At 41.2% G+C, this 27081-nt stretch overlaps 2 protein-coding genes across 5 annotated transcripts in view; one reads left to right on the top strand and one right to left on the bottom strand.

The window, feature by feature from the left end:
• Window positions 1-1430: 1430 nt before the first annotated feature.
• ubxn2a (UBX domain protein 2A) lies at window positions 1431-7849 on the bottom strand. Of its 3 annotated transcripts, XM_086264267.1 has the most exons (7): window positions 7403-7847; window positions 6963-7025; window positions 6619-6730; window positions 5306-5415; window positions 3236-3373; window positions 2757-2918; window positions 1431-2028 (listed from the first exon to the last, which is right to left on the bottom strand). In XM_086264267.1, the coding sequence occupies exons 2-7, from the start codon at window positions 7004-7006 to the stop codon at window positions 1845-1847; spliced, it is 750 nt and encodes a 249-aa protein (XP_086120393.1). In that variant the 5' UTR covers window positions 7007-7025; window positions 7403-7847; the 3' UTR covers window positions 1431-1844. The 3 variants fall into 3 exon arrangements, with proteins under 3 accessions (XP_086120393.1, XP_086120394.1, XP_086120395.1); XM_086264268.1 differs by having other exon boundaries at window positions 6963-7849; XM_086264269.1 differs by lacking the exon at window positions 6963-7025 and having other exon boundaries at window positions 7403-7845.
• A 2533-nt stretch (window positions 7850-10382) lies between these two features.
• Window positions 10383-27081, top strand: part of atad2b (ATPase family AAA domain containing 2B) — a 66519-nt gene continuing 49820 nt past the window's right edge. The window contains exons 1-19 of one of the 2 annotated variants that reach the window (XM_086263024.1): window positions 10383-10613; window positions 12350-12516; window positions 13385-13416; window positions 13521-13668; window positions 13995-14094; window positions 14200-14329; window positions 14512-14661; window positions 14801-14876; window positions 15036-15137; window positions 15226-15337; window positions 16362-16477; window positions 16814-16988; window positions 17159-17247; window positions 18262-18421; window positions 19402-19492; window positions 19720-20031; window positions 20706-20862; window positions 22162-22348; window positions 22528-22713. In XM_086263024.1, coding sequence (XP_086119150.1) covers window positions 10515-10613; window positions 12350-12516; window positions 13385-13416; window positions 13521-13668; window positions 13995-14094; window positions 14200-14329; window positions 14512-14661; window positions 14801-14876; window positions 15036-15137; window positions 15226-15337; window positions 16362-16477; window positions 16814-16988; window positions 17159-17247; window positions 18262-18421; window positions 19402-19492; window positions 19720-20031; window positions 20706-20862; window positions 22162-22348; window positions 22528-22713 — 2589 coding nt within the window. In that variant the 5' untranslated portion in view covers window positions 10383-10514. The remainder of the gene's footprint in view (window positions 10614-12349; window positions 12517-13384; window positions 13417-13520; window positions 13669-13994; window positions 14095-14199; window positions 14330-14511; window positions 14662-14800; window positions 14877-15035; window positions 15138-15225; window positions 15338-16361; window positions 16478-16813; window positions 16989-17158; window positions 17248-18261; window positions 18422-19401; window positions 19493-19719; window positions 20032-20705; window positions 20863-22161; window positions 22349-22527; window positions 22714-27081) is intronic. The other variant, XM_086263023.1, reaches the window with a different exon arrangement.

Genomic DNA, 27081 nt, shown 5'->3' on the forward strand with positions numbered 1-27081 from the left:
TTTTGTATGGTTTGGGGAATTAGACAAACTCTGGAAAGGCCCTTTTCACTCTTTGATTTCACTCTTTAGTTTTCCAACTAAGCATAAGCAGCTGTTTTGGTCCCAGATGCTTACTCTCAGCGATCCTCCTCTCCTTCAAGCATGACAACAAACATGTCATGTAGACCTCAGCTACCTGAACCAAGACCTCTCCATAAATTCCAAGCATGCAAACCCCCTCTATGAAAACCACATTACCGACAAGGGCACAGGCACCGCGGCAGCAAATTCGGGCTTATGACCTGCATTAGAATGGGTATGTTTCCGATAATGCGTGAAGAGGAATGTACGAAATGAAAAGGTCTGCCGCTGCTCGAGTAAAGAAGGTAATTCTGAGAGGAAATGTGGGGAGTTGAAGGGAAAGTAATTCCCTGCATGCTTTGCCTTATTAAATATGCAGCACAAAGGAAATATGGTCTGTTTTAACTCTCTAGCCCACAACCAAGCGATGCACCCAGCCTGCAGCTTCAGGTATAAAATCCTAAACATACAGTCAGATCAGCTTAGAGACATTTCTGCTGCCGGATTTCTTCGTGTGACCTTGACCATCCAGAGGATGTGAGCTCCTCTTCCTCAACTCCCCCCACCCCCTCCTCACCCGCCTTTAAATATTGAAGATGGATAATGGTGTTGGGCTTCATCATGAGGCCAGTGCTGAGAGCTTGGCTACAGCACACACACACAGACACACACGTAAAACCAAACACGTCACGTACAAAGAAACACAAGGTTCAATACTCAAGAAAGAACCGTCGGAATACGATGTTTGTGTTTGCTGGCAGTTTTTCCGTGAATCAGCATCAGATGTACGCTTAAGTGTCTTAAGCACCGCTGTGATGTCATCATTCCTCATCAGTGAGCCCTCCCTCCCTCCCTAATCTAAACCCCCTATTAGGACTGTAAATGCCAGCACAGATGTGGAGTAAGGTGCAGCATTGGTGCTTAAGAGTCCAGCCATAATCGCGTATCTGTCATCAGTAGTGAAAGCACAGCTAAACAAATGATATTAAAACAACACCAATTCAATTTGATCAATTTATTAAATGTTAAAACAAAAAAATGCAAAATTTTAAGGATTTTTTAAAATTTTATTTTGTCATACCTTGACATGTGATATGTCGGCCAATGATTTGGTCAAATAAAACAATGCATTTGACCGAAAGAAAAATCATAACACTACACAAGGCGAGATAGAGATTAAACAGCAAGGCAAACATAAATACTTCTTTTGTATCACAGTACTGTGCAAACAAAAAAATCACATGTTTGTAAACTTAAAACCTCAGCCCCTTATATATATATATATATATATATATATATATATATATATATATATATATATATATATATATATATATATATATATATATATATATATATATATATACTGCTGACTGTGCAGAAAAGGTGGTAAATCACAATTTGGGAAGACTTGCTTGGTGGTGATGGTGGTGGGATTTTGCATGTGTGATGGGGCGGATGGAGGTTTCACACGTGGCAGATTAAACAGATGGAGATCCCTTGGAGGACCATCTGCATGGGCGACAGCCTATATAGTTTTTCAGCAGATTTAAGAAGGTCTGACGACAGGTAACTGCTGTCCTCCAGAGGAAGGACAGCACCTTTTGCAACTAAGCGATTATATCGTTAATAAAGTTTGAGCTAATCCCACACGGGGACAGTAGAAGGAGACAGCAGCTGTCAAATGCGAGTGCTGTGGACCTTGAGATTGCTATCAGGGGGACACAATGAGTCAGTGAGGGGGAAAAGCAGCGTGCTGTGTGTGAATTATGGGCTCGTGTTGGTCAGGAGTGTCCAAATGGAGCCTGTGTGTTCAGGGCTCTCTGTACAATGACAGCGTTGGTCAAATCCGCTTCTTCCAGACTTAATTCTTTGTTGGTGAGCTCTCGGAAAGGAAGAGACGTCGTCAGGACGAAAGGTGGGCAGCTCCTCTGGCAGCGTGACACGAAATCATGAACATCAGCGATCCTGGAGGAGAAAAAATATAAATAAATTAAACATCAAGACTGGAGATTTAAATAAACGAAACAAACAAACTGCCATCGTAAATACAGAAATGAACATGTCTGCTCCTATTAAAACTTTCCCAGCCAAGTACTCCAGTCCCTACTGTGACACGTGACTTCTGTATGAAGCACTATACTAGTACCATCATATATTATTAATAATGAGGCCCCAGTGTATATGAAGCAATCCTATGTAAGGCCTGCTCCTCACGCTGCAGGCTGGAAGGGTTCAGTCCTCTCCATCCATCCTTTGCTTACTAACCCTGTTATATAAAAGCTGCACCAGACTTACGCAATCCCTCTCAGGGGATTTTATAGATCCACGCTGTTGCTGCATCTCAGATTATGTTTTCTGCTGCCCCATGCACTGTGGGGCAGGGGGACGTAACACGCAGCATGCCTCCAGCCTTTAACTCCAGCAGCCTAGAACAGAGCATTACGTAATCCTAACCCCCACCTACTTCACCACCTCCCAAGCTAGAGCAAACAAAAATCTTTTTTCATCCCTTCAACCACTTCTTTTTCCTGTTTGAGATTATGGGATTTACACGCAGCGCAGCAGGAGCAGAAAAATGTCAAGATTCCTCTTACACAGCGCAGTTAGTCGGTCTTTAATTTGCTGATTCTTTCTCTTATTTTTGTCCTTTGATCAAACCGAAGATCGAGATGTGGCGTATTGGCGATACGTACCGATGCGATAGGTTAAACCTCTGCACCAGTCTCCTGCCGTCGGCCAACCAGATCTGCAGGGAGGTGACGGGAAGGGCGTGGTCTAGTGTTACCATGGGAATAGGAGGAGATTCTCCGTCCTCGTGCACAGATGGTGACCTGGCTACTACTCTGGGTGCCACACTGGGAATGGACAGAAGATAAATAGCAGATTAACCACCAGTTTAGGAGTGCGCACGCCGGGTTTACCATGCACACCGACGCCAGGAAAAAAAAATCTCATGCAAAATGTTTGCAGACTCTTTGTGTCAGTGATGGTGCAAAAATGTTTTGGTGCTCAGCTTGACAAGCAGACTCGTCTGCTGTGCCAGATTTGGTTGTGGGGTTTTTGATATTTGGATTTAGAGGGACACCTAGTGGTGCACGGTAGCCTTTAAATCTTGAGATCACACTGCACAAAATACAAAAACAATAGGACATTCACAGCGACAATCTCTCACCTGCCAAGTCTGTATCCTCGACCGCTGAAGGGATGAAAAGCCTTCTTCTTGGGAACGTAATTTTCCTCTGTCAGATCTTCCACGCTAATCTCCAGCTCCTCCTCTTCTGCTCTGCTCTCCCACTCTGCCGGAAGCTCCCTGGGATAGATTAAAGATCCGGATTGGAGTCCACTCAGATCAATCAATATGACAAATGAGCTGCACTAATAAGCTTTATCTAGCTTCAAGTGTCGGGCTTTGGTCAGCAGGGAGAATATCTTCCCTGCTAATTTCATCATGGGGGAGTGATCAAAACCAGTGAATCGAACCAAGGAGAGATGTTACATGTGACTTACATTCAGGCTTAGTCTGTCCCTCCTTCTTGTATGTGTGCAGCACATATAATTTAAGTAGGTCTGCATCAGTGTTCCCAAAGTGAATGGGTTCAAAAGTAATCAGACAATTGCCTACTTAATATTCCTGATCTAGCCCTTTGACATTTTGTCATTAGCCCATGATGAAAAGAGCTCCCGTTGATTGATTGAGAGCTGTCTTTTGGATTGAGGTGGCTACTCAGGAAATTGAGAAAACGGCAATCAAGCAGGTATACCAAGAAGCATGATTGGTTATCATCACTAAACTCTGGCAAGTAGGTTTGATAATGGACGTAGATATGGTATTTAAACATATTTAAACTAAAGACAAAGAAAGAGAGAAAATAAAAAACAACTTCATTTGGCATTTATTCAAAGCGATCTAACGCTGCAGGCTCTGATTGAAATCAATAAAGTATTAACCCACGCCGGCGGTCTCAACTGAACGGGTCAATGCTATTTGAACTGACGTTCATTAAACACTTGGCTGGTGTCGAGGAGAAGTGGACCACCTCTAATTCATTAAAACTTTTTTTTTTTTGGCATTTTGATATTGACTTAACTTCTGACACCACAAACAACTTTGGGTCATGCCCGTGCCTGCCGTGGAGCCATGCCCAGTCAATGCATTCATCAAGCAGCGGCAGCTACTACACACTTGTTAAAGCAGTTGTAAAATGTTGCTTAGTGCCCACTCAGCAATAATGTTATGTTTTTGGTTTATGCATGTGAGACATGGGGAACCTGTCCACCGTGCACTCTGCTTTTTGCACCATAACAGCTGTGATGGACATTTTACAGATAAATTCAGCTGAATTGGTGTTTTTAGCTGTCCTGATTGTTTTAGTATAAGTGTGTTTTTGGTAGAAAAAAATCAGAAATTAGTATAACGTCTGCCACTTCTTTTTTTGTCCTCCCCTTGTCCAGTTTCCTGAATATTTTTAAGGTCAGACCGCACACCTTGCAAAGATATGCCAAGCTTTAGGCTAACAGATATTTGGAAATCATCTTGTTGGTGTTATTATTGAGATTTGTCACGTATTCAACTATAAATAGGAACAAATGAGGTGTTTCAGAGAAAAGTCACGTGTCACAGTAGGGACTGGAGTACTTGGCTGGGAAAGTTTTAATAGGAGCAGACATGTTCAGTGGGGAGTGTTACATGGTCAGGTACTGGACTGAAGATGAGTGGAAAAAGAGCTAATGAATGAAGAAAAGCCTGGAGAACTATTGTTCAAGAACACTTTAAAAATGACAAGAAAATCTTTCTCCTTGGATGCGAAATGTTAAACAACTTTTGCACCTTACTGTACATTTCTCCCTAACACTGATAGCACATCTGCTCCGCAATGAGCACAAAATATAAATAAACATGTTTTATATTTAATTTCTGTATGACTTTGCTCTTATTAGGAGAAATGTGTTAAATTTATGTTACAGATTACTCAAAAAGATATTAAGATGATAAGAAAAATGACACCGTCTTGCCAATAACTTTTCACTGCCTGAGGAACAATAAGAATTGCACTATTAGTCTGAACACTCCCTTCTCATCAGTGAGAGAACACTATTTGAGGTCGTTAAGCCACCAAGAGTAATTAAAAACCATGATTAAAGCCTAGGATTTGATGGCCCTCCTTTGTGGTAAGGCAGCAAAAATCTAACTGAAGACATCGTTAAAACAGGAAGGTTATCCTGTTTCAGCCAGTCGACTCACCCCCTTTTGATGGCATCCAGGAACTCTTGATTCTCTGGAATGGAGTAGCTGCGAAAGTCCTCGTCATTCACAGTGAAGCCGTCCTTCCACAGCCTCACCACCATCTCCACCTGGAACCAAAGCAAAAAAAACCCCAATCAAATAGGCCTGACAGGATTCAGAGATAAAGTCGCCACACAGCTGTTAACCTCGGGAGGTCGGACTTTTACTGCCGACTGTTTATCCTGGCAACGAACGGGTAAACAAAATATCCTGTGATCACTGAAGCCTGGTGCTTGTGCTTTCAACTGAGATTTGCCTGACAGAGCTCGGCGAGAGTTCTCATTTGGAGAGTCTTACGCCACTTTCACTCACGCACCGCAGGCCATTGGAGGCGAACGTGAGCATGCAATTTTCAACGCAATTAAACAAATGTTTAGCCTGCCGGGTCCCTATTACAAAGGCTTTGTGAGGTTCGTCTGGGCACGTGCCAGAAAAACTACAGGTAATAGTTCAGTGATTTCTCTGCAGGCAAGTGCGTCCTGCATGGCTGTAGACACTCACTGTTCTACCTCTTTCCTGACTCCTCCATTTCTCTCCCCGTTTCCCTTCCTTAACAATAGCTTCTTGACAACCTGAGACACTGTGACCATTTCTGATGAGGCTTCAATGAACAGTACATAGGTCAGCTGAAGGATAGAGACATCTCCCGGCTCCTGTGTTAGGTCTTTTGCTGGGTTTTTCTCAAGGTCATTACTTCCAGATTTTTTTTATTCTGTACTTATCCAGTTTCCTCAAAACTTTAACATTTTGGGCTAATAGTCCTAGAGGAATTACTTTGCTGGTGCAAAAATACTATTTATACTTCTCTTGTGGTGTTATCTTTGGCATTTTTCATAGTTTCAACTAAAGAAATGTGAACAAATTAAGTGTTTTTGCCTTAATGATGCAAAAATTGATTCTTTGCTAAGCTGTCAATTATTTATAGACATAACACTAGTTTCACTCCTTAAGTTTGATGCCTTTTTCTACTTAAATGCATTAAGTGGCTTAGCAAACAAAAATAACAATCCTGTGAAAATAGTCAGATACAAGGACCGGACTGAAAATGAGTGAAAAAGCAGCCAATACTGATGAAAACCAATTTTAAAAAATGACAAGTGAGTCTGGCTCCTTGGAAGCATAAATGTAAAGCAATGAGGTGTGGCTTAAGACTCTTGCATAGTACTGTGTATACTTTACTTAAATGTTGTGTTATTACTAGTCTATAAGCTCAGAAATGTAGGCTGGACATTTGCAGAGATCTGGCTCTCAAGTGTGAATTTGTCTCTGACCTTTGAAGTCCCTGAGGCATCGTAACAGATCTTCTCCACCTCATCGAGGAGGTCTTCCACAGAAAAACTACGACTCATTGGAGCTTCCTCTTCATTGTCCTCACTGACCACCCTTTATGAGAAGAAAGTGCAGGTATTCACTCATCATGCTTATTGAATGTCAGTCTACAGTCACAAGCGTTAATGTGCAAGACCATGCAAAGCAAGTTCACACACCCCAGAATATGTTATTATTATTATTATGTCCAACCCAGTTATTTTCAGATTATTTCACATCCACGGCATCAATTCAGTTACAGGACTTCATTTGCCTAGAAGTGGATTTAACAAAGAGAATGACTTACCATTGTTCATCTTTTTCACTCTCCACAGTGTCAGTTTCTTTCATGTCTTCCTATGTTTCCCATCTAAGGAACAAGCGAGCACACACACACACACACACACACTAGCGTGGTTGATGTTCAATATTTTGGAGGGTAACCTTTTATTGTCTTAGCGGCGTATTATGTACACGTGTGGAGTAAAACTGTGCTACACCGCTTAAAAATGACCTAAAACGGATCATTTTTATAAAGCACTACGTGATCGATAGATAGCCAGACAGCCAAGCAGCCTGTAGCTTTATCGTTATTTATGCAAGTGGGCGGCAGAAAGCGATGGACCCGCAAAGAGCAAAACACACACGCAGGAGCCGGTCGTAAAAACGAGGATTATATGTCAGCATAAACACAACAGATGCCCATTAGCATGCGCGCATAAAGGGTAAGGTCGAATAGTGAATTACCAGTCCGTGTTTTAATCGGTTAATCCAGGGCTACACATCTGTAGCCATAAGTTTCAGGGTAGCGGCGCTTCTGCTGAGCAATACATGTGACGTAACAGTGCCGTAAATCCACTCGCGATGTCGCGGTTGTACACTCTTCTGTGCTGAACTCAGCAGGTCTTCTCTCCCAGCTGAAACTCACGATACAGTATTAGATGGCATGGAAAGCCCACTGGATCCAAACTTGTGTGCGTTTGTTTCTATTTAGAGGTAAGATGTCTCATATGGCTCAACTCTATGGAGGGCTTAAACTGCCAAAATACAAAACAAATAATTAATGACTCACTAATAAACACGCAGGGAAACAAACACAGACAAAAATAATTTAATATAGTTTTCTAGTACATTTTCTTGCAGAAGCTTCTCATACGCCCTGAGGACCAAAACTACCAAAATTATAAATGAACAGGTAAATAAATCAGTAAAAAAACAAATAACAATTTTAAAAAAGCTATCTTACTGAAACGCACAAAATCTCTTTTTGGTTGTTTTAACTGAGGAACAGAGCAACCAAACCTGGCACACAGGTACATCTTCCACACTGGATGTGATCACATTGCTTTGGTTCAAGGTTCAAGGTTCTTTATTTGTCACATGCATAGTTATACAAGTATAACACACAGTGAAATGTAGCAACCTGTCTTTGAAGCTGACAGGTGATTGCTTATGGACATTCTAGGCTCTGACTGCCTCACTGAAACTCCAATACATTTATTACGATATATTTACTACGTTGATCAGTGACATCCCGCACTCAGTAGTTTCAGTCGCTCATTTGGAAGTTTGGAAAAATTTGTCTTAGATCCAGCCCTCTATACAACATCACTGGTTATTTTACTTGTAGTTGTTTCAAATGCCTGAATGTAAATCACTTTCTGTGGCCTGTAGTTGCCAAATCGCTGTGAATTGCTTCCTGTAGGGGTACAGCTTTGGGCCCCTCAAGGTTCTCATCTATATCACATATTATGTTCCCTAACAACCACCTCTCAACAGGTTTTAATGACCCATTTGTAGCAGTTATGCACTTAAATTACCTTTCACGTGCATGACACCACTTTCACTGTACAACAATAACATTTAAATTGTTGCCTATTTGTTATTGTGACGCAAAACTTGAATAATGCATGATATATTATGATGTCATTATGTTGCACATTGTAGCCAATAGAAACAATACTACAGCATGGTCATTTAATAGTCAAATACAATTCAACACATCAAATATAATTTTATAAAAGATCTTTTTATTTTTCCCCATTCATTTGCTTACTTATTAAATGTGCCTCGTATTTATGAATTTGGCATACGTTTATACTTTTTTGACATAATTATAGACATTGTGCTTGAGAAATAATATAGCATCCAAGGTGGCATGTTCAGTATAAAACACACCCTTAAACTTATTTTCATTATCTTTGAATCAATTATCATTGTTAGCAAATGTATTATTATAGTATTTTCACTACTTCTAATAAAAGTAGTAATTTAAACTTGACATATGTTACATCAATTATTAAGCAGCTACACAGCGAAGATGGTGATGTATGGTGTGAAAAACAGGCTGTATTTCTGAAATTACGCTAATGAGAGATTAAAAAAAATGTTTAAAAATGAAAGGAAGCTCTTGATGGTAACAGAATTTAGTTTAGGTGTGGACTTAAATCATATCCAGGAAAATATGTTTGGTTAACATGAAATCCATGCCTGATCTTTGATGGCGTATCAGTGGAGAATGATTTCAGTGACCCTTGACCTTTTCTGCATTCCCATACCTTCTATTAAACTCTATGAGAACATATAAGCACAGGTAAAGAAATTTCATTTTTCAATCATCTAACTGATATTTCGATGGCGAGATAATGAACTGGACATGTGAATGAATCGTCTAGTTCACTTCATTTGAAATCGACAGCCTGTCTGGAGTGCATTGCCCACTTATGCTCAGAACAGGGTACAATGATAATGAAAACAGATTCCTGTTTCCATGTGAAAGATTTAAATTTTCTTACATTTGTATAAAAAATATTTATTTGAGATATCAAATGGGAATATTTTATGGCACAAGGTTCTTAAGAAAGAAACAACAACATTTTGACATTGATTTTTTAGAAACTATTGCTTGAACCAAAAAAGAGGAAAAAAAGAAGAAAAAAACCCAAAACAGATGGCTAGCACAGTTGCATCTTGACTCGAGCCAGAAATAGAACAGAAATCACACAAACAGTCATTTTTACTTGTGGGGATAAAATGACAGGGAGTGCAGTGAAAGAAGCAAGGCTAAAAGCATCAAAGTGAGAAGAGATTATTATTAATTCAGCCTCTTCTACTACATACTTGGAGGTCACAAAGAATTCAAAATTTGATAGTCAGTACAATTCAGCCCTGTCTTGCAAACAAAAACAGTTTTTTATGTTGTAGTAATAATAGCTTGTGTGATTATTTGAGTTTTAAAGATTCTGATTGCTGCTTTACAGGGCAAATCTAAATATTTTTATCATTCACAGACCTTTTACATTTGTTGATGTTTTAATATATATATATATATATATATATATATATATATATATATATATATATATATATATATATATATGTATGTATTTGATGAAGACAAAGAGTGAATTGCTGCACATACTGGGCATCCAGGCTGCCCACTTCCATCTGTTTTCCTGCTGGCGTCAATTGTACCACCTTTTGTTATTCATTTGGTGACTTATCGTGCTTTAATAGTACTTAGCTGATTAACTGACTGTCCCCAGTGTACAATACAAGTACTTACCCATAGTAACATATCTGCATTAAGAATTACTGCCTTTGTGATATCAAGTATCCATGTAATAACAAAGATAGTAGGTCTTTTGGTGGTAATCCAGTCAGTAGAAATGAATGCACCTGCCAAACAGACTTAGAACCACCACACACAGAGAGAGAGGGAGAGAGAGGCGGGGAGATAGGGAGGTAGACACAGAGAGAGAGAGAGAGATGGCGCCTCGAACTCGATCCTGCTCTCACTGAGGCAGTGTTTAGAGCCGGTTAGAGAGATTCAGTAAGGGGCAGACAAAAGAAAAAAAACATGGTGAACACAAGGAAAAGCTCACGGACTAGGAGCGGTCCATTCATCTCGTCGAGGACTAGGTCGTCGTCGAGAAACGAGCGAAACTCTGAGGAACATGTAAGCCGGTTTCTTTTCTTTACCGGCGAGCTAGCTGGCTGGCTAGTTTGGCTAGCTGGTTGCTAGCCTTGGCCTCAAGGTGCTCCACATAATGTATTATTCACAGCAAAATACGAGCAGTATCGACACTGACACCAACACAGTCACGCAGATACACAGTGTAAGACATGATTGCGGCTAGTCGTTTGCGTATCCTTCGCACTGAACGGATTGTACAGCTGTTAGATTACAAGCTAGCGATATGAACTGGCTATAGCTTCAACTTGAGTTCCCTTTGTTTTTGGCAATTTTAACCGGCTGACTTGTTCCACTGTTTTCACCATTAATTAGCCCACCCAATAAAGACAGTTGGGGTTTTGACTCAAGGCTGTTGGCACTACTATGTGTCGCTATCCTCAAAGTGTCAGCTTACTTATTATCTTACATATGAAGGGAGAAAGCGATAGTTAAGCTAGCATTGTAGGTTATAGTTAGCCTAGCAGCTAGCTTACAGTGGGGGGAAGGGAGTCCCAGGTTCACAACAGTTGGCTGGCTCGGGTCCGTATTTAGCAAGTCTGAACCTGGTGAACTTTGAGTTATAAATGACCCAAAGACCCATGGGCAAGTTGGTTTTTAGACTGTCCGTTTAAAACACACTCGTAGAGTTAAATATTCCCATGTGTTCTTCGAAAGAATGATTTGATAAATGAGCTTTAGATTTTACTCCCGATCGCCCGACCTACAAGCTGCCTGACAGGCTTTGTTTCAAAATGTAAACATTGTGATTATGCAAGACAGGAAGGTCTGTATTTCCGTAATATTTACGATTATTAAGGCACTTAACACAGACAAAGAAATCATTTAATCAATGGGAAATATCTGTTGGTTGCTGTTAGCGCATTCCTGAGTTTTAATGGTTTGTTGGACGAGTGGTGGTACGTCGCAGAATTGTGGGTCATGATTCATGAAATACGTAGCTCCAGTCCAGACCAATCGATAGCACCCGATATTGCACTGTGTGAGTGTAGAACTGCACTCTTTGTAACAGAGTTGTAACTTTCCCACCTTTTATTTACATTGCCATATCACAAGAAGTCAGTGTAGTGTTGTACTCCATGCAACCAGCCATTTTACTCTGTTAGCTACTTGTTGACCTTGTCAGAACTTGTCAGAACCGACTGTCCTGCTGTGACAGTGTTTGCAGAGTGATTCACATGTGGAAATGATTTCACGGTGGACCTCTTGGGCAGCCTCCGTGCGTTTCTTCACTCCTGGTACATCCTGCATTTTACAGTCTGTCTGCATCCATCTATCCACCCAGTCAGACAAACCCCTCTGTCAGCACTGCAGACAGTTGCCTATGACAACAGTGAGATATGCTCACATATCAGCGGGGAAGTTAGGCTGTGAAGGGCATGAGCATCAAGGGCATATGTCTGGTTGGTGCTGTGCTGAGATTCACAGGGTACATTGAGGAAGTGGGTTCAGGGCGTCTTGTTTCATGACAGTCCTCTATTCTGGATTTGATGCTCTCCGATCTTGTTCTCTTGTGTCCTCAATTTTTTTATTTTTTTTTCCCGCCCCATGAAATATATTTTTACTTAATGTTCAAAGAGACCTTGTATGCAGATATTTGTGAAACATTCTCTCTGTATTTGTTATCCTCTTTTTTCCTTTCCTTGTTTTTTCTGATTGTGTGTCACAGTTTTGCCTTCACTCCCCTAAGTTCTGGTGTTATGTGTGTGTTTGTCCAACAGAAGGAGCCCAGCAGTGATGCGAGCAGTCCCAGCAGTCCACGGTTTGCACCGCCTTCCAAGCGCACACGGCGGCAGACTGCTTCTGAGCCAAGCTCCAGTGATACCTCCCCGTCCCCTCAGACTAAGGGCCAGAGGGTCAGCTGGGGCATTCCTACCTACTGCACAAGGTCAGCTCTTGGCCTAGTTTTTTTTACACACGTAAATTTAATTAAGACAGAGTTGGTCAAGATAGATATTTTGTGGCTCTGGCTGTGAAACCAGAGTTGCATTGTTACATGTCATGTTTTAGTGCTGTGTGATTAACCAAATTTGAAATTTTGATCAGTTATGATCTTCGCTTTTAACAGTTATGAAGACAAGATTATCTGGATAAAACAGTTACTTCTTTTTGCATTACGTTTGCCTAATTTTTTAAAATGCCGTTTTCTTTGTTTTTAAGAGTTATTTCTTTGTATATATATTTTTATTTTTCTTTAATACTTTTTTCCTGCTATTGTCAAGCATACATTTTTTTTACCCTTCCATAAAAGCTCAGACTCACTTGCTGTTTAGTTCAGCTCTAGCTGAGATGACCAAAAGAGAGCATGCATAGACCTGTTAAGAGGAAGAAAAACTTATAAGGTTTCCATGGGTGAACTTAGGGATGGATTATTAGAAGTTGGCCTCGTATTTGAGGGTCTTTCCTTTGGCCACCTGGCCCAGGGCTAACTTGCAGGTCTCACAAGGCACACAAGTTCACTGCACCTTGAGGCTCCCCATTAGAGGCAGACTGGTAGCTGCACTCTTTACCCGTGTCACCCACTAGCTCTACCTGTTTTTTGTTTTGTTTTTTTCTTCTTCATGGAAATTCAAATGTTCAAAAAAATCCAGGTCACAGTTATCAACTAAAATAATTGTGATAATGATTTTTGGTTTAATCTTGTAGCCTTGTTGTGCATTGTGATCAGAAACACTCCATCCTAAGCTCCTAAGCAGTAATATGTGTGATTGCCATCTTTTGTGCAGCTGTCAGAATTATTTTGTTCTGTTTTACAGACTGTCGTCTCGCATCATGCAAAATGGGCACGGTAAAGTATTTTCCCCCAGTTTATCCCTGTTTAAATAACAATCATCTGGGGAGCATATGATTAAAAAATACCAATTTTAATTGAATCTTCTATCTGTGCTGCAGCCCATATGAGTCACCGGAATGAGGAGAGCGGAGGGGGAGATCACTCTCATATGAATGGCCATGTGGAACTGAAGAGGAGCTGTCGGGTGAAGAAGAGCCAATTTGAACACCTCAATCAGAGCCTGCTGTTTGACCAGCTGGTCAACAGGTAGCTTCAGGCAGTCATACTATTGACGTGTTTCTTTGCAACAGTGCTTTGAACAGAGAATGAGCTGGAAATGTGGTTAACCGGTTCATTTGAAAGACACATTCATTTTTGGAACATATGAAAGTGGATCCTAAAAAAATATTCCTTATTAAATAGTATTTGTATGCTGTGTGTTGTAAGTTGTCACAGTGTTTATTGGTTCAAGATTTAAGATGAAACATGAGTAGAGAGAAAAACATTTTTGAGATTCTGTACTCTGAAAAGAGAACACTGTAGACAAAGTTGTTATCTTGTTTCTCATTCTGTGTTGGTTTACGTGTGTGCAGCACCGCGGAGGCTGTTCTTCAGGAGATGGACAACATCAGTAGCATCAGGCAGAATCGTGAGGTGGAGCGACTTCGCATGTGGACCGGAGAAACTGAGGAGGTGAGCAAAGCAGTGGAGCGCCACACAAACCAGGGTTTGAAAAGTACCACTGCCTGATGATGCAAGGTGAATGCAAGTGTTGGCATTAAGGCTCTTCTCTTTTAGGAAAACATGGACATGTATTCACGGGTGAAACGCAGGAAATCCATGCGCAGGAGTACTTTCAACATACCTGCGCATCACAAAGTCATGGGCAAAACAGAGCAGGAGGAGGAAGAGGAGGAAGGAACTGAAGGTCAGTTCCCTATTAATGTTCTGCTTACGAATCAGTGAAGAAAGCAAGAGATCATGAAGTCGTTATGAAGTACCTCGTCTTAAAACAAATTAATCATAAAAAATTTTGATTGCTTAGTGTACTATATAATATTTAAAAAACTCAGTATTCTCAAATTTAAAGATGATACTTATGGCTTTCAGAATCTCATGGTGAGGAAGAGGAGGAAGATGCAGAGGATGATGATGACGATGATGAAGGAGATGAAGCAGAGGAGGCAGGGGAGGAAAATGACAGGCCGTACAATCTGCGGCAGCGTAAGACAGTGCAGAGATATGAAGCACCGCCTATTGGTAAATATATGCATTTTCTGAATTATTCTTCACGCTTCTAAATTGGTTTCAAATGTAATTTAAACAGAACAAAAATCACAGTAAATGGAAATTACACCAGAGTGTAACCACTAATCATTTTTTGTTTCCCTTTTTTCAGAGCCAGTGAACAGAAAACAGAGCAACCCCTCACTTTTTGACACCCACAGATCCCCAGCGAGGAGAAGCCATATAAGGTGGGCAAACTGTGAAAAGCCCAAATCTGGTGCTCAACATATTACTGTCTTTTTCACAAGTAGCTTTTCACTAGTACGAGTAATGTGCTCATGAGGGAAAAAAGGAATGTCAGTGCGGAGTGATACAATTCTGACTCTTGATTTGTCACGCCTCTCCAGAGTGAAGAAACACGCCATTCACAGCAGTGACACCACCTCATCTTCTGATGAAGAACGCTTTGAGCGCAGAAAAAGCAAGAGCATGACTCGGGCCAGGAACAGGTGCTGGCTGCTGCCTTCTTTCTTCTTCCCTCAGTGTTTTTAACTACTCGGTTGTACTCACTTATTTCACTTGAATTTGTTGCAACAGGTGCTTGCCCATGAATCTGACGGCTGAAGACCTGGCTAGTGGGGTGCTGCGTGATCGAGTTAAAGTGGGTGCAAGCTTGGCTGATGTGGATCCAATGAACCTTGACCCTTCAGTGAGTGAAAATACTCCCAAGTTCCAAAACAATAATAGAACACAGTTTAGCCTGAATACTTGGGTTCATCAAAATTATTAGACAAAACTAAACGACCCACTGTTTAGTTTTGGAACGGTCAATTATTAATACATAAAAAAGAAATTTTCTGAGTTAAAATGTGACCTGTTATGCTTTTCCTTATTTAAAGTGGTGGATTGCCATATTAAACATAGCCAAAATTTCCATTAAAGAGTTCAGTATATGGACACACTTAGAATGTACTTCAGGCTGCTCTAATAGCCCTTTTCCACTAGCATCTACTGGACTAAACGGGACTCGACTCTTTTCGGTGGTTTTCCATTACAATTAAACATCACAAAATGTGTGTGCGGTCGTTACAGCCGTGTCCCGAAAGTCCTCTGACGTCATTTGTATGTAATGCGAATGGAGGGCGTTGAGATGATGGTATACCCGCTGCTCGGTGTGGGTTTTCGTCAGACTTGGGGACCACGGTGTTGTTTTCCTTTAGGCATTTCCCTAAATAATGGGGCTTTAGATTTTTGTGAAGGAGATGCTCTCATGACTCATCGAGTGATGCCACTGACTAACCAATCAGTAGAATGCAGGCTGTTGACGTCTCATTTTTGGATTGCCTCAGAATGCTTGGAAACGCGGCTGAGTAGGTACTAAAATACCTGGTACTGGGTACTATCACCTAATGGAAAACCCGAAAAACCGAGTCGAGCCATTCCCAGTTGATCCGAGTAAATACTAGTGGAAAAGGTCTATAAATATCCCATACAATTTTCTTTTTCTACTCTTGGGTCTGTATGATGTCAGGGAGGGGGGATATCCTTCATTTGTTCAGCTCGATCTCTGAGCACAGAAACTCCACCATGTGATTTTCAAATCTTTTGTTTGCAAGAAAGAGCCCACTAGAAGAAAGGTGGCTTAAAGTCAGGAAGAGAGGTACAGCGCTTGCTTCCGACATTGGATAAACTGACTTAAAATATGTCTGTGGTTGTGTGTGTCTTCTCCCTAGGTAAGATTTGACAACGTGGGTGGTCTTAGTAATCACATACAGTCACTAAAGGAAATGGTGGTATTCCCTCTGCTGTATCCTGAGATCTTTGAGAAGTTCAAGATTCAGCCTCCCAGGTGAGAACGTACTGCAAGAATATAAGGTTATTCAGTTCCAATTTATGCTGTGTTTTCTAGGGAAAAAAATGGGATCGTTACTTTAATGATGACATTATATTTATGCCTTTTGTGCACAATAAAAGAAGTGTAAGCACTATTTGAAGTTGGTTAAGGGAGCATAAAATTGAGTTATCCCAACAATTTACAGCTTGAAGTACTATTAACATCAAATATTGATCAACCACAGGGTGAGAATTTCCTTTATGTAGTCATTTTAGAGATGAATCTAAAAAGTGGTGAGCTGTAATTATCACATAAACTAAGGTCCTATTCTCCCCCTGTTCTTTTTTTTAGAGGGTGTTTGTTCTATGGCCCACCAGGCACAGGAAAGACCCTGGTTGCGCGAGCTCTTGCCAATGAGTGCAGTCATGGTGACAGGAAGGTTTCCTTCTTCATGAGGAAAGGAGCCGACTGCCTCAGCAAGTGGGTTGGTGAATCAGAACGGCAGCTACGCCTGCTCTTTGACCAGGTAAACCACTGCAACAGCACTCTGATGAGGTGGAAGACATTTTTTTGATTCTGATGGCATGTTTTCAGTTCTTCTAGTTCTTTGTACTTAAACACAGGTAAAGCTAAGGAGTGTAATCATATATTGAGTTAAGTAAGCTTGACTTTGGTCCTGTGTGTGCTTTTGACCAGGCTTACCTTATGAGGCCATCCATAATTTTTTTTGATGAGATTGATGGTTTGGCTCCTGTTCGCTCCAGCAAGCAAGACCAGATACACAGGTAAGGCCAATGTCATTTTCAAAGATGCACAGCTGCTTCATGTAAATGTAAAATGCCTAACCTATACAACACTGCTGCACATTAGCAGCAGTGGCATGTCTCTGCATGTGCAGTTCCAAACTGCTGTCTTTTTAACTACCAATAGGTGGCGCAGTTTTGCTAAAACTGCTGGCATTGTAGCTCCAATTGTAAATTAAATTTACTGGATATCTATTTTCCTGCTTGAATTTGAGTTTCATTTGAGCCTTGGTCACAGTAGTAGTGGAAATCAGGAGACCTTCATTTCTGATTTAAATAATAATAATAATAATAATAATGGATACTTTATTGATCCCCATGGGGAAATTACTTGTTTTTCTCTGCATTTGACCCATTCACTCAGTGAAGCAGTGGGCAGCCCACTAAGCAGGCGCCCGGGGAGCAGTGTGTAGGGACGGTACCTTGCTCAGGGGTACCTCAGGGTAGCCGTTAAGTGGATTCGAACCGCCGACCTTCCGATCATGGGGCGACCACTTTACCTACTGAGCTATCCCTGCCCCCATGCTATCCCTGCCCCCATAAACCACTGAATCTGAACTGTGCGTGGGTTAAGAGCCCTTTCACGTAAACACAGTTTGAAGTTGAGCCTTGCTAAACAATTGCCTGCTAGAAAATTAAATATTTGTAACTGTGAAGAGTGCCATTTAAACCAGTGAAGAGTGTGTATGCTCTCTTTTTTCATCCATGCTGCCACGCTTTAGTCAACAGAGCACAAGCACAGTTGCTCTTTGCACCACACTATTTTATTCAGTATGGCTGTTTAATGGACCAAATCTTTGTACCATTTGCAAAAATAAAGCCTTGTTAATTTAGGTTGTACCAACTCATGACCCGTATCAGTATTGATTCAAACAGTATTTGGCTCTTGCATGAAGGTTTGCGTATAATGTTTTAGAGCCATGCATGTACAAAATTGAATTTGTTGTTCTATAACTGTCTGGCAGCTTTTGTAATTGCCTCCTTTTCTCTGTACAGTTCTATTGTATCAACTTTGCTGGCCTTGATGGACGGCTTGGACAGTCGAGGGGAGATAGTGGTCATTGGTGCTACAAACAGACTTGACTCTATCGACCCGGCACTCAGGAGGCCTGGACGCTTTGACCGGGAGTTTCTGTTCAGCCTGCCCGATAAGAAGGTGAGAAACATCAATACTGTATACAGTGGAAGTGTGCGCACAGTTGTTTCAATGACACCCAGCTGGAGATCGAAAATAATGCAAACATAATTAGTCTCTTACTCATAAGTCCTGTGACAAAATTGGTACCCACAGCCCGCTGGCTATTAAAAATCTCCTGTTTTTTTTTTCTCTTCATCCTCAGTGTTTGATGTTTTGAGTTAAGCATGTGGCAAAGCAGATGCTCATTAGCTTTCTAGAAAATTAAAATTCAGTCTCAGAAGTTTAATTTTTTTTTCCATACGTAATTGATTTATTTAGCTCTTAGAGGGCGGGAAGCATAAAACAATGTTGCGTGTGAGTAAAAGTGACAGTGAATCAGATGACCAGAACAGTGCAGGTGACTCCTCCCCATCGAGTCTGTCTAATGGGTCGCCTTGCATCGTTTGTCCACACAGTAGGATCACTGGTAATCAAAGGCTAATCTGCAAGCCAGTGGTGGCTTCTCACCGGTAGTAAGCTCTGAATGATTAGAGGATGGGGGAAAAAACACTCTCTCTTATGCAAAAGCGAGTCTTTTTACATGTTTTAGTTCTGCTATGTTCCGGTGTTGCCCAAGCTAGACAGCTTCATGAAATCCATCCCAATGATGCCAGTTGAATAGAAAGGTAGATATGATGAAACATGATGAAAACTCTCGCACTTTATTCACGATAAAAACCACTTTGTTCTCATTGCCCGATCATCAAAGCGGACTCCTGTGGAGATGTTGCAGTGAATTGTAGGGTGTAGCTTTGGCAAACGTTTCAGCTGAACTCATTCACTCACTTGGCTCTGTTTTGATCTTTCTCATTATGTTGTCAGTTCTAGATAGGGTGAAGGGTGCTTACATTTAATAGGTGTATTTATGGTGTGTTTTTCTGGGTTTCTTACCTCATGTTTTTGCTCCTTGTGTTTTATTTATCTGGGTTTTTTTTCCCTATTCACTACTCTCTCTTCAGGCCAGAAAGCACATTTTGGAGATCCACACACGGGACTGGAATCCCAAATTGTCTGAGCCATTTTTAGATGAACTTGCAGAAAAATGTGTCGGTAAGAGTGATGTTTAAGTATAAAACATTATGCCAATTTTGAAAGTGACTGCAGTGTGTAGCTTTACTTTAAAGCTCCAGGTGTTCGGGTAGAACAATAAAAGACAATTGAAAAATTTTCACCATGAAGTGGCAGCAGCTCACGGTGGCTGTGCCAAAAGAGCCAGCGTAAAACCCTAATTAGGAAAACAAATGATTCACTAAGCTTTGTTGTTCTCTTTCTTACAGGCTACTGCGGTGCTGACATCAAAGCACTTTGCACAGAGGCAGCCTTGATGGCGTTGCGCCGCCGCTATCCCCAGATCTATGGCAGCAGCGTCAAACTGAAGCTGGACGTCGCCTCTATCGTCCTGGGGCCTGGCGACTTCAGCAAAGCAATGAGGACAATTGTCCCAGCCTCCCAGAGGGCTTTGGCTCCCCCAGGCCGAGCCTTGTCCCCAACCCTCAGGCCCCTGCTGGCCACTTCTTTCTCCTTGGTGCTGAAAGCTCTGCTCCGAGTCTTCCCCCATGCTCAGTGTACTGACAGGGACAACACACACGGTAGGCGTCTGGAACCCAGGCACCTGTGGTTTCAATTCTATCATGTGTTTTCCTTTTCTTGCTGCTGTTTTTCCACTGTCACTCTTGCTCTTATCTCTCTTGCCACCTGTCTCTCTTGTTAGTTTGTTTTTCCTGTTGGTACTTTGTAGTATTTGATTATCTCTATCTCGTTCCCCAACCTTATTACCAAAGTGCTTTGTATCGCCCTCACACAGTGAACATAGAATCTGTAGTGAAACATCTCCCCTGTGTATGCAGAAGTGATGGCACAGAGATTGGATAACTAGTCATCCTGTGAGCGCTTCAATAACTCAACTCCCACTCCAGTCAACTGAAGACTGTTTACAGCAGATTAGGCTCGATGCAATACTCGACCAGTTGGAGATTGCTTGCAGGAATCATACTTCTAAAAGCCATTAATGACATGAAAATCCCATAGCTGTGCATGATGTCAAATGGCCTAAACATCTCTACCTAATAAGCAGATTTGCTTTTTTTTTTTCTTTAAATGTAATTTTCTTGTTGAATTTGCTTCATTAACATCAGCAGCAGTGCTACTTTCAGGATTAAACTTTTCAGAAACAATTTTTTATGTACCCGTTTGCCATCAGTACACTGAGTAAAGCCAGGAAAAGTGAGTAGCCACATGTGTACATGATCAATGTTCCTCACAGTGCTAGGCGGTGACAATCATCTGCTAGAAGAGGACCTGTATAGCGACGATGACAATGAGGAAGGCTCTGCTTCCATTTATGAAGTCCAGCCTGCTGCATCCCCAAAGAGTCAGCTCACCTCTTCTGCAATGCACAGACCCTTCCTCCATTTCTCCTCGTGAGTTCACCAAAGATGGCTTTTATGTGCTTTTTTGTGCAAAGGCGCTTACGTGTCATAACCAACAGATGGAATGAATGTTGTCAGAAAAAAACATCTTTTATCACAAGACTGCATTTAAGACCTACTCAGATAAAAAAACTTCAGACTGCTCTACAGAACTGCATTTTCTAACGCTGAAGTTACAATAACTTTGTACAAACAGGTGCTATCGGTTCTCATTTTCGCCATTTAATTCGTGCTACAATAGCTCCAGTGAGCCTTGAAATACTGCTATCTCCTTAGATGAAGGCAACCTCTAAGGCAAAAAATATACAGTTGTTCCACTGGGAGTATTTATTAACAATCCTCAGCTGTAGAGTCAAAGGGGTTAGATCATAGGAGAGGATGAAAGAGGAAACAGAAGGTGAAAAGACGACTCACAAACCAGAATTGCTATTGCACCTTCTATTTAGAAATGTAGACGGGCAAAGGAAATAAACCGATCAAGTACTTGGCCTTTGACTTTCCGTTAACTTGAACTATTTGATAAACACATTAAGCACTTATCAAGCTTCTTGCTTTCAAGCTGTATAAAATTTGCTCGCACTGTGTGTTAGATGCACATAGGAAAAGCCCCTGAAGGCATGTCTAGATTTGTAGATTAATGGCACCTACTGGATTGAATGCAGGCAAAGCCATGCTTAAGTGGCTTATTGGCGTTGTTATCAAACAGCTGTGCTGCAGTAGGACAGATTTTGTCAGAACTCTGTTTCAAAAACATGTCTCCTCGAGGTTGAGTACAGATAACAATTACTGCAGAAGTAGAACTCATGTAACTCTGAGATACGGGAGGAGTCCCAGTCATTTTTGCCTTCAAAAAAGCCATCAAGTAAAATGCAGAGCAGGATTACTAAGATTGTGCTCCCACACAAACCTTGAAAACAACAATAAGCTGCTGCAAGCGGGCATGTTGCCTTGTGCGTGCACATGTGCACAAGTAATGTGTTCACAGCTGGGTGTTTGCAAAACCATACTGAATTCCTGTTGTTTTTCCTCTGACCACTCTTCTTCACGTGTGGCTTATTTTTCTGCATCACTTGTGTGTGGGATTGCTTTTACACCAAATGCCAAAGATTCATTGCAATTAAAAGCAACTCTTACAGACTCGGACTAAGCTGTAGCTTTTACAGTGAGTGCACAAAAGAGAACAATGGGGCTTCTGCTGTGACGAGGCTTTTTAAATGACTGGAGGACTGTTGTACTGCACTCATATAGTGATAGATGATACACTAACTGTGAACTCCCATCTGCCTCTAGCTCTGCCCTCCAACAGCCCACAGCATACAGGCCTCGTCTGCTCCTGGCAGGGGCCCCGGGCTCAGGACAGAGCTCCCACTTGGCCCCTGCCTTGCTGCACCACCTGGACAAGCTACCAGTACACCGCCTGGACTTGCCCACTCTCTACTCCGTTAGCGCCAAGACGCCAGAGGAGTCCTGTGCTCAGGTAAAGCGCAAACGCATACCGATGCACTGAGAAGGTGCAGACATGTATTTATTTAACTGAAGTTGTTTTACTGTGAGAACAAAATTTGGAGACAGTAGGCAATCTGCTGGCTTCCACAATCTTTATTTCCATTTCTTCAGTTTTAGAAAACATTGTTTGCTTGACCATTTTCCCTGTAGGTATTCCGCGAGGCCCGCCGGAGCGTGCCCAGTGTAGTATACATGCCACATATCTCAGAGTGGTGGGACACAGTAAGTGATACTGTGAAGAGCACCTTCCTCACCCTGCTGCAGGATGTGCCCTCTTTCAGCCCTGTCCTTGTCCTCGCCACAGCTGAAACTCACTACTCAAAGCTGTCAGATGAGGTAGGAACGCACACACGAACACCTGAGCTGACATTTTGAGATTTTCCTGAAGGCTTGCAACCTTTTTTTTTCTTTCATTATATGAAAGAGAAGATTGTTAACCCAGTGTCCTTTTTATGTGGTGTTGGAGGTTAAAGCATGATTTGAAGGTTTTTTTTTTTCCTTTGCTAAGCTGTAATGCTAGTGCAAACAGTGCGTCACAGTAAATGTCATCTGCTCCCACAGTTTTTATCTACTTTTGCTTTGTCACCCGCTGACCGCCACACCTCACCCAACCCTTCAGAGCAGTCAGCTGAGGGGAAACACTGAAACCCTAATCATCAGTCATAATCACTATCGTAACAATCCCCCCTCCCACAGTAACCCAGTCTCCCCACCTCCCCACCCCCTCATCAGGCTTGTCTTTTTTGGGTTACCTTGTTCAACCAGAGATATGAAAAATAAAAAGCAAAAGAAAATAAACATTGTTGATAAAATGAAGGCAACAGAGCCTGCAAAGAATGAAAGACTGGTTCATTTAAAATCAAAACATTTTAAATGTCATTATTTTTTAATTTTAGAACTTCATTTATTGTGCTTGTTTATATTGGATATAGGTTTGTCCCATAGTGAGGGGCATGTAGGAATTTTTTTTTAAATAAAACAAAATTAAAATAATTGCTATATATTGGATATTCTCTGTAGAAAAATGCAAAGCTAATAAGCCTATCAATTGATTCTGTTGGCTGAAGCTAAAACAAAAAACGGACCGGATCTAAATCTGGCTGCACTGACAACAACGCTTGAAGTTCTGTTGCTGATGACACAGACTTTGCTAACCAATGACTGATGAGGGAAAAAAATAGCAAAAAGCCAACAGGGAGTCCTTACTCCCACCCAAACATTCAAGGAAAAATGCTGCAGTTTAGAGCAGTCTGAAAAACCAAATAATCAAGCTTTGTACCCCACACTGTGCCCCAGTCTGCACTGTTTTCTGACTGTAAATGAACATTTAGACTATATGTGTGATGATTAATGGTTGACAGACAGATGAATATTGTTGCTTAACACTTGTGGCTTTATTTACTCTGAGAAAATACTTCATAGCTTGACAGTGTTGACCACTGACATTTTCACTGCTGGAAATTAAATGAGCCCTCATTCTCAGCTGTAGCAACCTTAATGGATTGACTTTTCTTTAAATGATGTGAAGATTGATTTCCTTGAAATATGCTACACTGGAAGTGACATTTCCACTAAGCACTTAAGATAAGCTTTAGTTTGTAGGTGTGTTTTAGCACACATGACTAAATCCATGTTATGGTGTAATCAGTGACATAAATTGACTGAAAGATTATTTATGATAAGCAGGTTTTAAGTTTCTAATAGTTTTCAGACTGCCCTGAGATGACCCTAAATGGTGGTTAAAGCCAGACAAAATGTAAGAAATCAGAAAGTAACTATTTGAAGCTAATGGTATAAAAACTCAGTCATTCCTGCTGCTGCTAGAAATAGTTTCTGTTGCACTACTTATATCTACAGCCTTTCTTTTAAATCCTGCAATGGGAACATAACGAGTACATGAGTTGGTTCCACTGATTGGGAGTATTGTTCAGGCTATTTAAAAGCTTGTTTCATCTACTAATTAGACCTATTTGCTGGATTTGTTTGCTTTATCAATCATTTTTAGGCACGGACATGCCGCAATCTATGGCGCTTTAAGTGATTTGGCCATCTCTGAGAGTGTTGTTTCTCTCTCTGGCACGGAGAACACAGTGACAGCTGCTGTCTCAGCTCCAAGCCTCAGCAGGGAATGGCTAGGATCCCTCCCCAGCCAAAACTGACACTGCAGGCTTGGGTCCAACTACATAATTTCCCTCCCTCCCTTAACAGTCGTTCAGCCTGCTAAGATTGACTCCCTTTTCTATAAAAGTAGAAGGAAAATTTGCTCCAGGTTCAACACAAAGAGTGTGGAGGGATGGTGGCATCCCTCAGTATCTTTGCTATCTGTCTAGTTGTAACACCTTTTGCTGTGTCTTTGATGCATTGCTATACTGTTCAAGTGCACAATAACTGTATCAACAGCCTGTAGAGTGTGAATTCTATCCACTGCTGATTGACCATAAAAGCATGATTAATAATGCATTGGTAATCTGGTTGCAGTGCCAAGGAGCAATAAATACAGTGTAGTAACACTTATGTCCTGTGAGATGGATGATGAGGCGTAGTGATGCGTCCTTCAGCCAGACTTAAGTTGCAGCGGTTTTGCTGTTTTGCTGTTCACGCTTGAGGTTGGGCTGTAAAGGCCAGTGTTGGGCGATACGCCACAATAGCACAGTTACTGATAAGACATTGAAAGTGAACAGCAAATCTCGCCTGCTGCTTCACATTTGCACAACTGATGCATCACCTTGGAAAGAGGGTTTCAGATATCTGACACTGACCTCTTCAATGGTTTCTAAATGCACACTGGCTCTTTTGTGTCATGCACTATTTATGTCTCCAAAAGCAAAATCATCACTGACCATTGTTCCTCAGTTCATGCTAAATCTTCACTTATCAAAGCACAACAGTGTGTGCACTGGCAGAATGAATTGTCACTTCATATTCATCTATTTTCTTCTGCTTTTCTGGGACTGGGTCACAGTGGCAGCAGGCTAAATAAAGTAAGCCAGCAGAACCTCTCTCTCATCCATGTCGTCCAGCCCTTTTTGGTGATGGCTAAAATGTAATCCCTTTGGCATGTCCTTCCAGTTATTTGTGCCGCTGCCTCTACTGACTCGTTTCAGAGCAAAGGAGCCTTGATTCTTCTCGGAGCTCCTTCAGGATGTGTGAGCTCCTCGCTCTCTTGCTCTTTCAGTAACTACAGAAAACTCATACCAAGCTTGACAGAGAGTTCATATGTGAGATTCAGAATGCAGTCCAGTGAATGAAAAGCTCCTGCTGATGCGACACATTCACGGTCCATGTTACCACCATCTGGGCTTCAGTGTTCCAGTTATCCATTACTCTTGCAGATTTCTCACTTTTATTCCCTAGATGCCGTGTAGTAGGTAGGGACTTGGGAATTTGATTCAGGTTAGCCAACATGAATGTGATTTTACTAAATAAAGCCTTTAAAGCATTGGAGATGGAGATAAGTGGCTCTATAACCATGAAGTGAAAGAACGGTGATAATGGAAACCTACGTGTCTCTTGTACGCATACACAAACTTTTCATGTGATTCAATTTATAGGTTTGCAAACATTGCTACAGCTACAAACTTTGAAAGTTGTTGTGTAAACCAGCTCAAAATCTTAACAACCCTAATCTGAGTCTATAAAGAATAGGTGTCCACTTTTATTTTACAGTCTCTCTAGCCAGTAGGCATTCCCTTTATACTTTCCACCCTCCCTTCCTTTTTAAACATTCATCTGTCTACACATTACTGCTCTCTCTCCTGGTGTTAATACACCTGCAGCCTTTATCATAATAAAAATACTGTGAATCATTACCTGCTGTGTGCTACCTGCACGATCTCTTTCTGGCTCTCCTACTGTTTTTACTCAGTTTCTCCTTTTTTAACCTCTTCTGATGGGAGAGCAAGCAATTCAGAGAGTGTGTGAAAGAAAGACACCAGATAGCGGTGCAGAGCGAGCAAACATGCCACAGCTAAGGGTGAGGATCGATGTGAATGACAAATAGCGGGGGAATTATAAAGAGTAAAGTCGGCGCTTCGTCAGCAGCGGGGCATCCTGTTGGAACTGGTGTTCAGCTCCATCACAGAACTAACTTAGGATACTGCATCCATGTAAATGTACACATTGGCAGGTTATATGATCTTCTGCGTATGACCTGCTGCAGAGGGACTACAGATGCAAATGAGCCCAAGCTAACTCGACATTTATGTTAATATTGTTAATATTGTCCATGGTCCCTTTTCAAATAAAATGAATTAATAATAGGAATTATAATGATGCTCTCACTTGAGGTCTTTTGACTCCAAGCGTGCATTGTATGTGATAATAAAAAGTTCTGCTTCAGGTTAAACATTTGGCTATCAGGGAATGAGGTTATTGTGCTTTTTTTAATTTTTTTTTTATTTATTTATTTTTAAATACTTACAGTTTAGTCAGTCCTTCTGAATTATACAGGTTGAAACATCAGAACTTACAGGCAGACCAAATTTAGAGTCATTGAAACATTGTTATTGAATCCTGCAGGCTGAGAGGAAAAAATACAAACAAGCAACCATTAAAAGAAAACGCATCAAATCAGACCATGTAACTCATCCACTACAGGGTCTCATGTTCAGCACAGTTTTTCCATATCTGTTGTTTTCCATTAAGAAAATTGACTTCAGTTGAATTTAATTCAATCCAATATGAACAGTTTTTATCCATTAAAAT

This window comes from Aulonocara sp. 'chitande type north' Nkhata Bay, linkage group LG15, assembly GCF_057382095.1.
Source record: "Aulonocara sp. 'chitande type north' Nkhata Bay isolate Kocher_YH1m ecotype deep benthic linkage group LG15, A_spYH_male_GT1.1, whole genome shotgun sequence".
Taxonomy (NCBI): domain Eukaryota; kingdom Metazoa; phylum Chordata; class Actinopteri; order Cichliformes; family Cichlidae; genus Aulonocara; species Aulonocara sp. 'chitande type north' Nkhata Bay.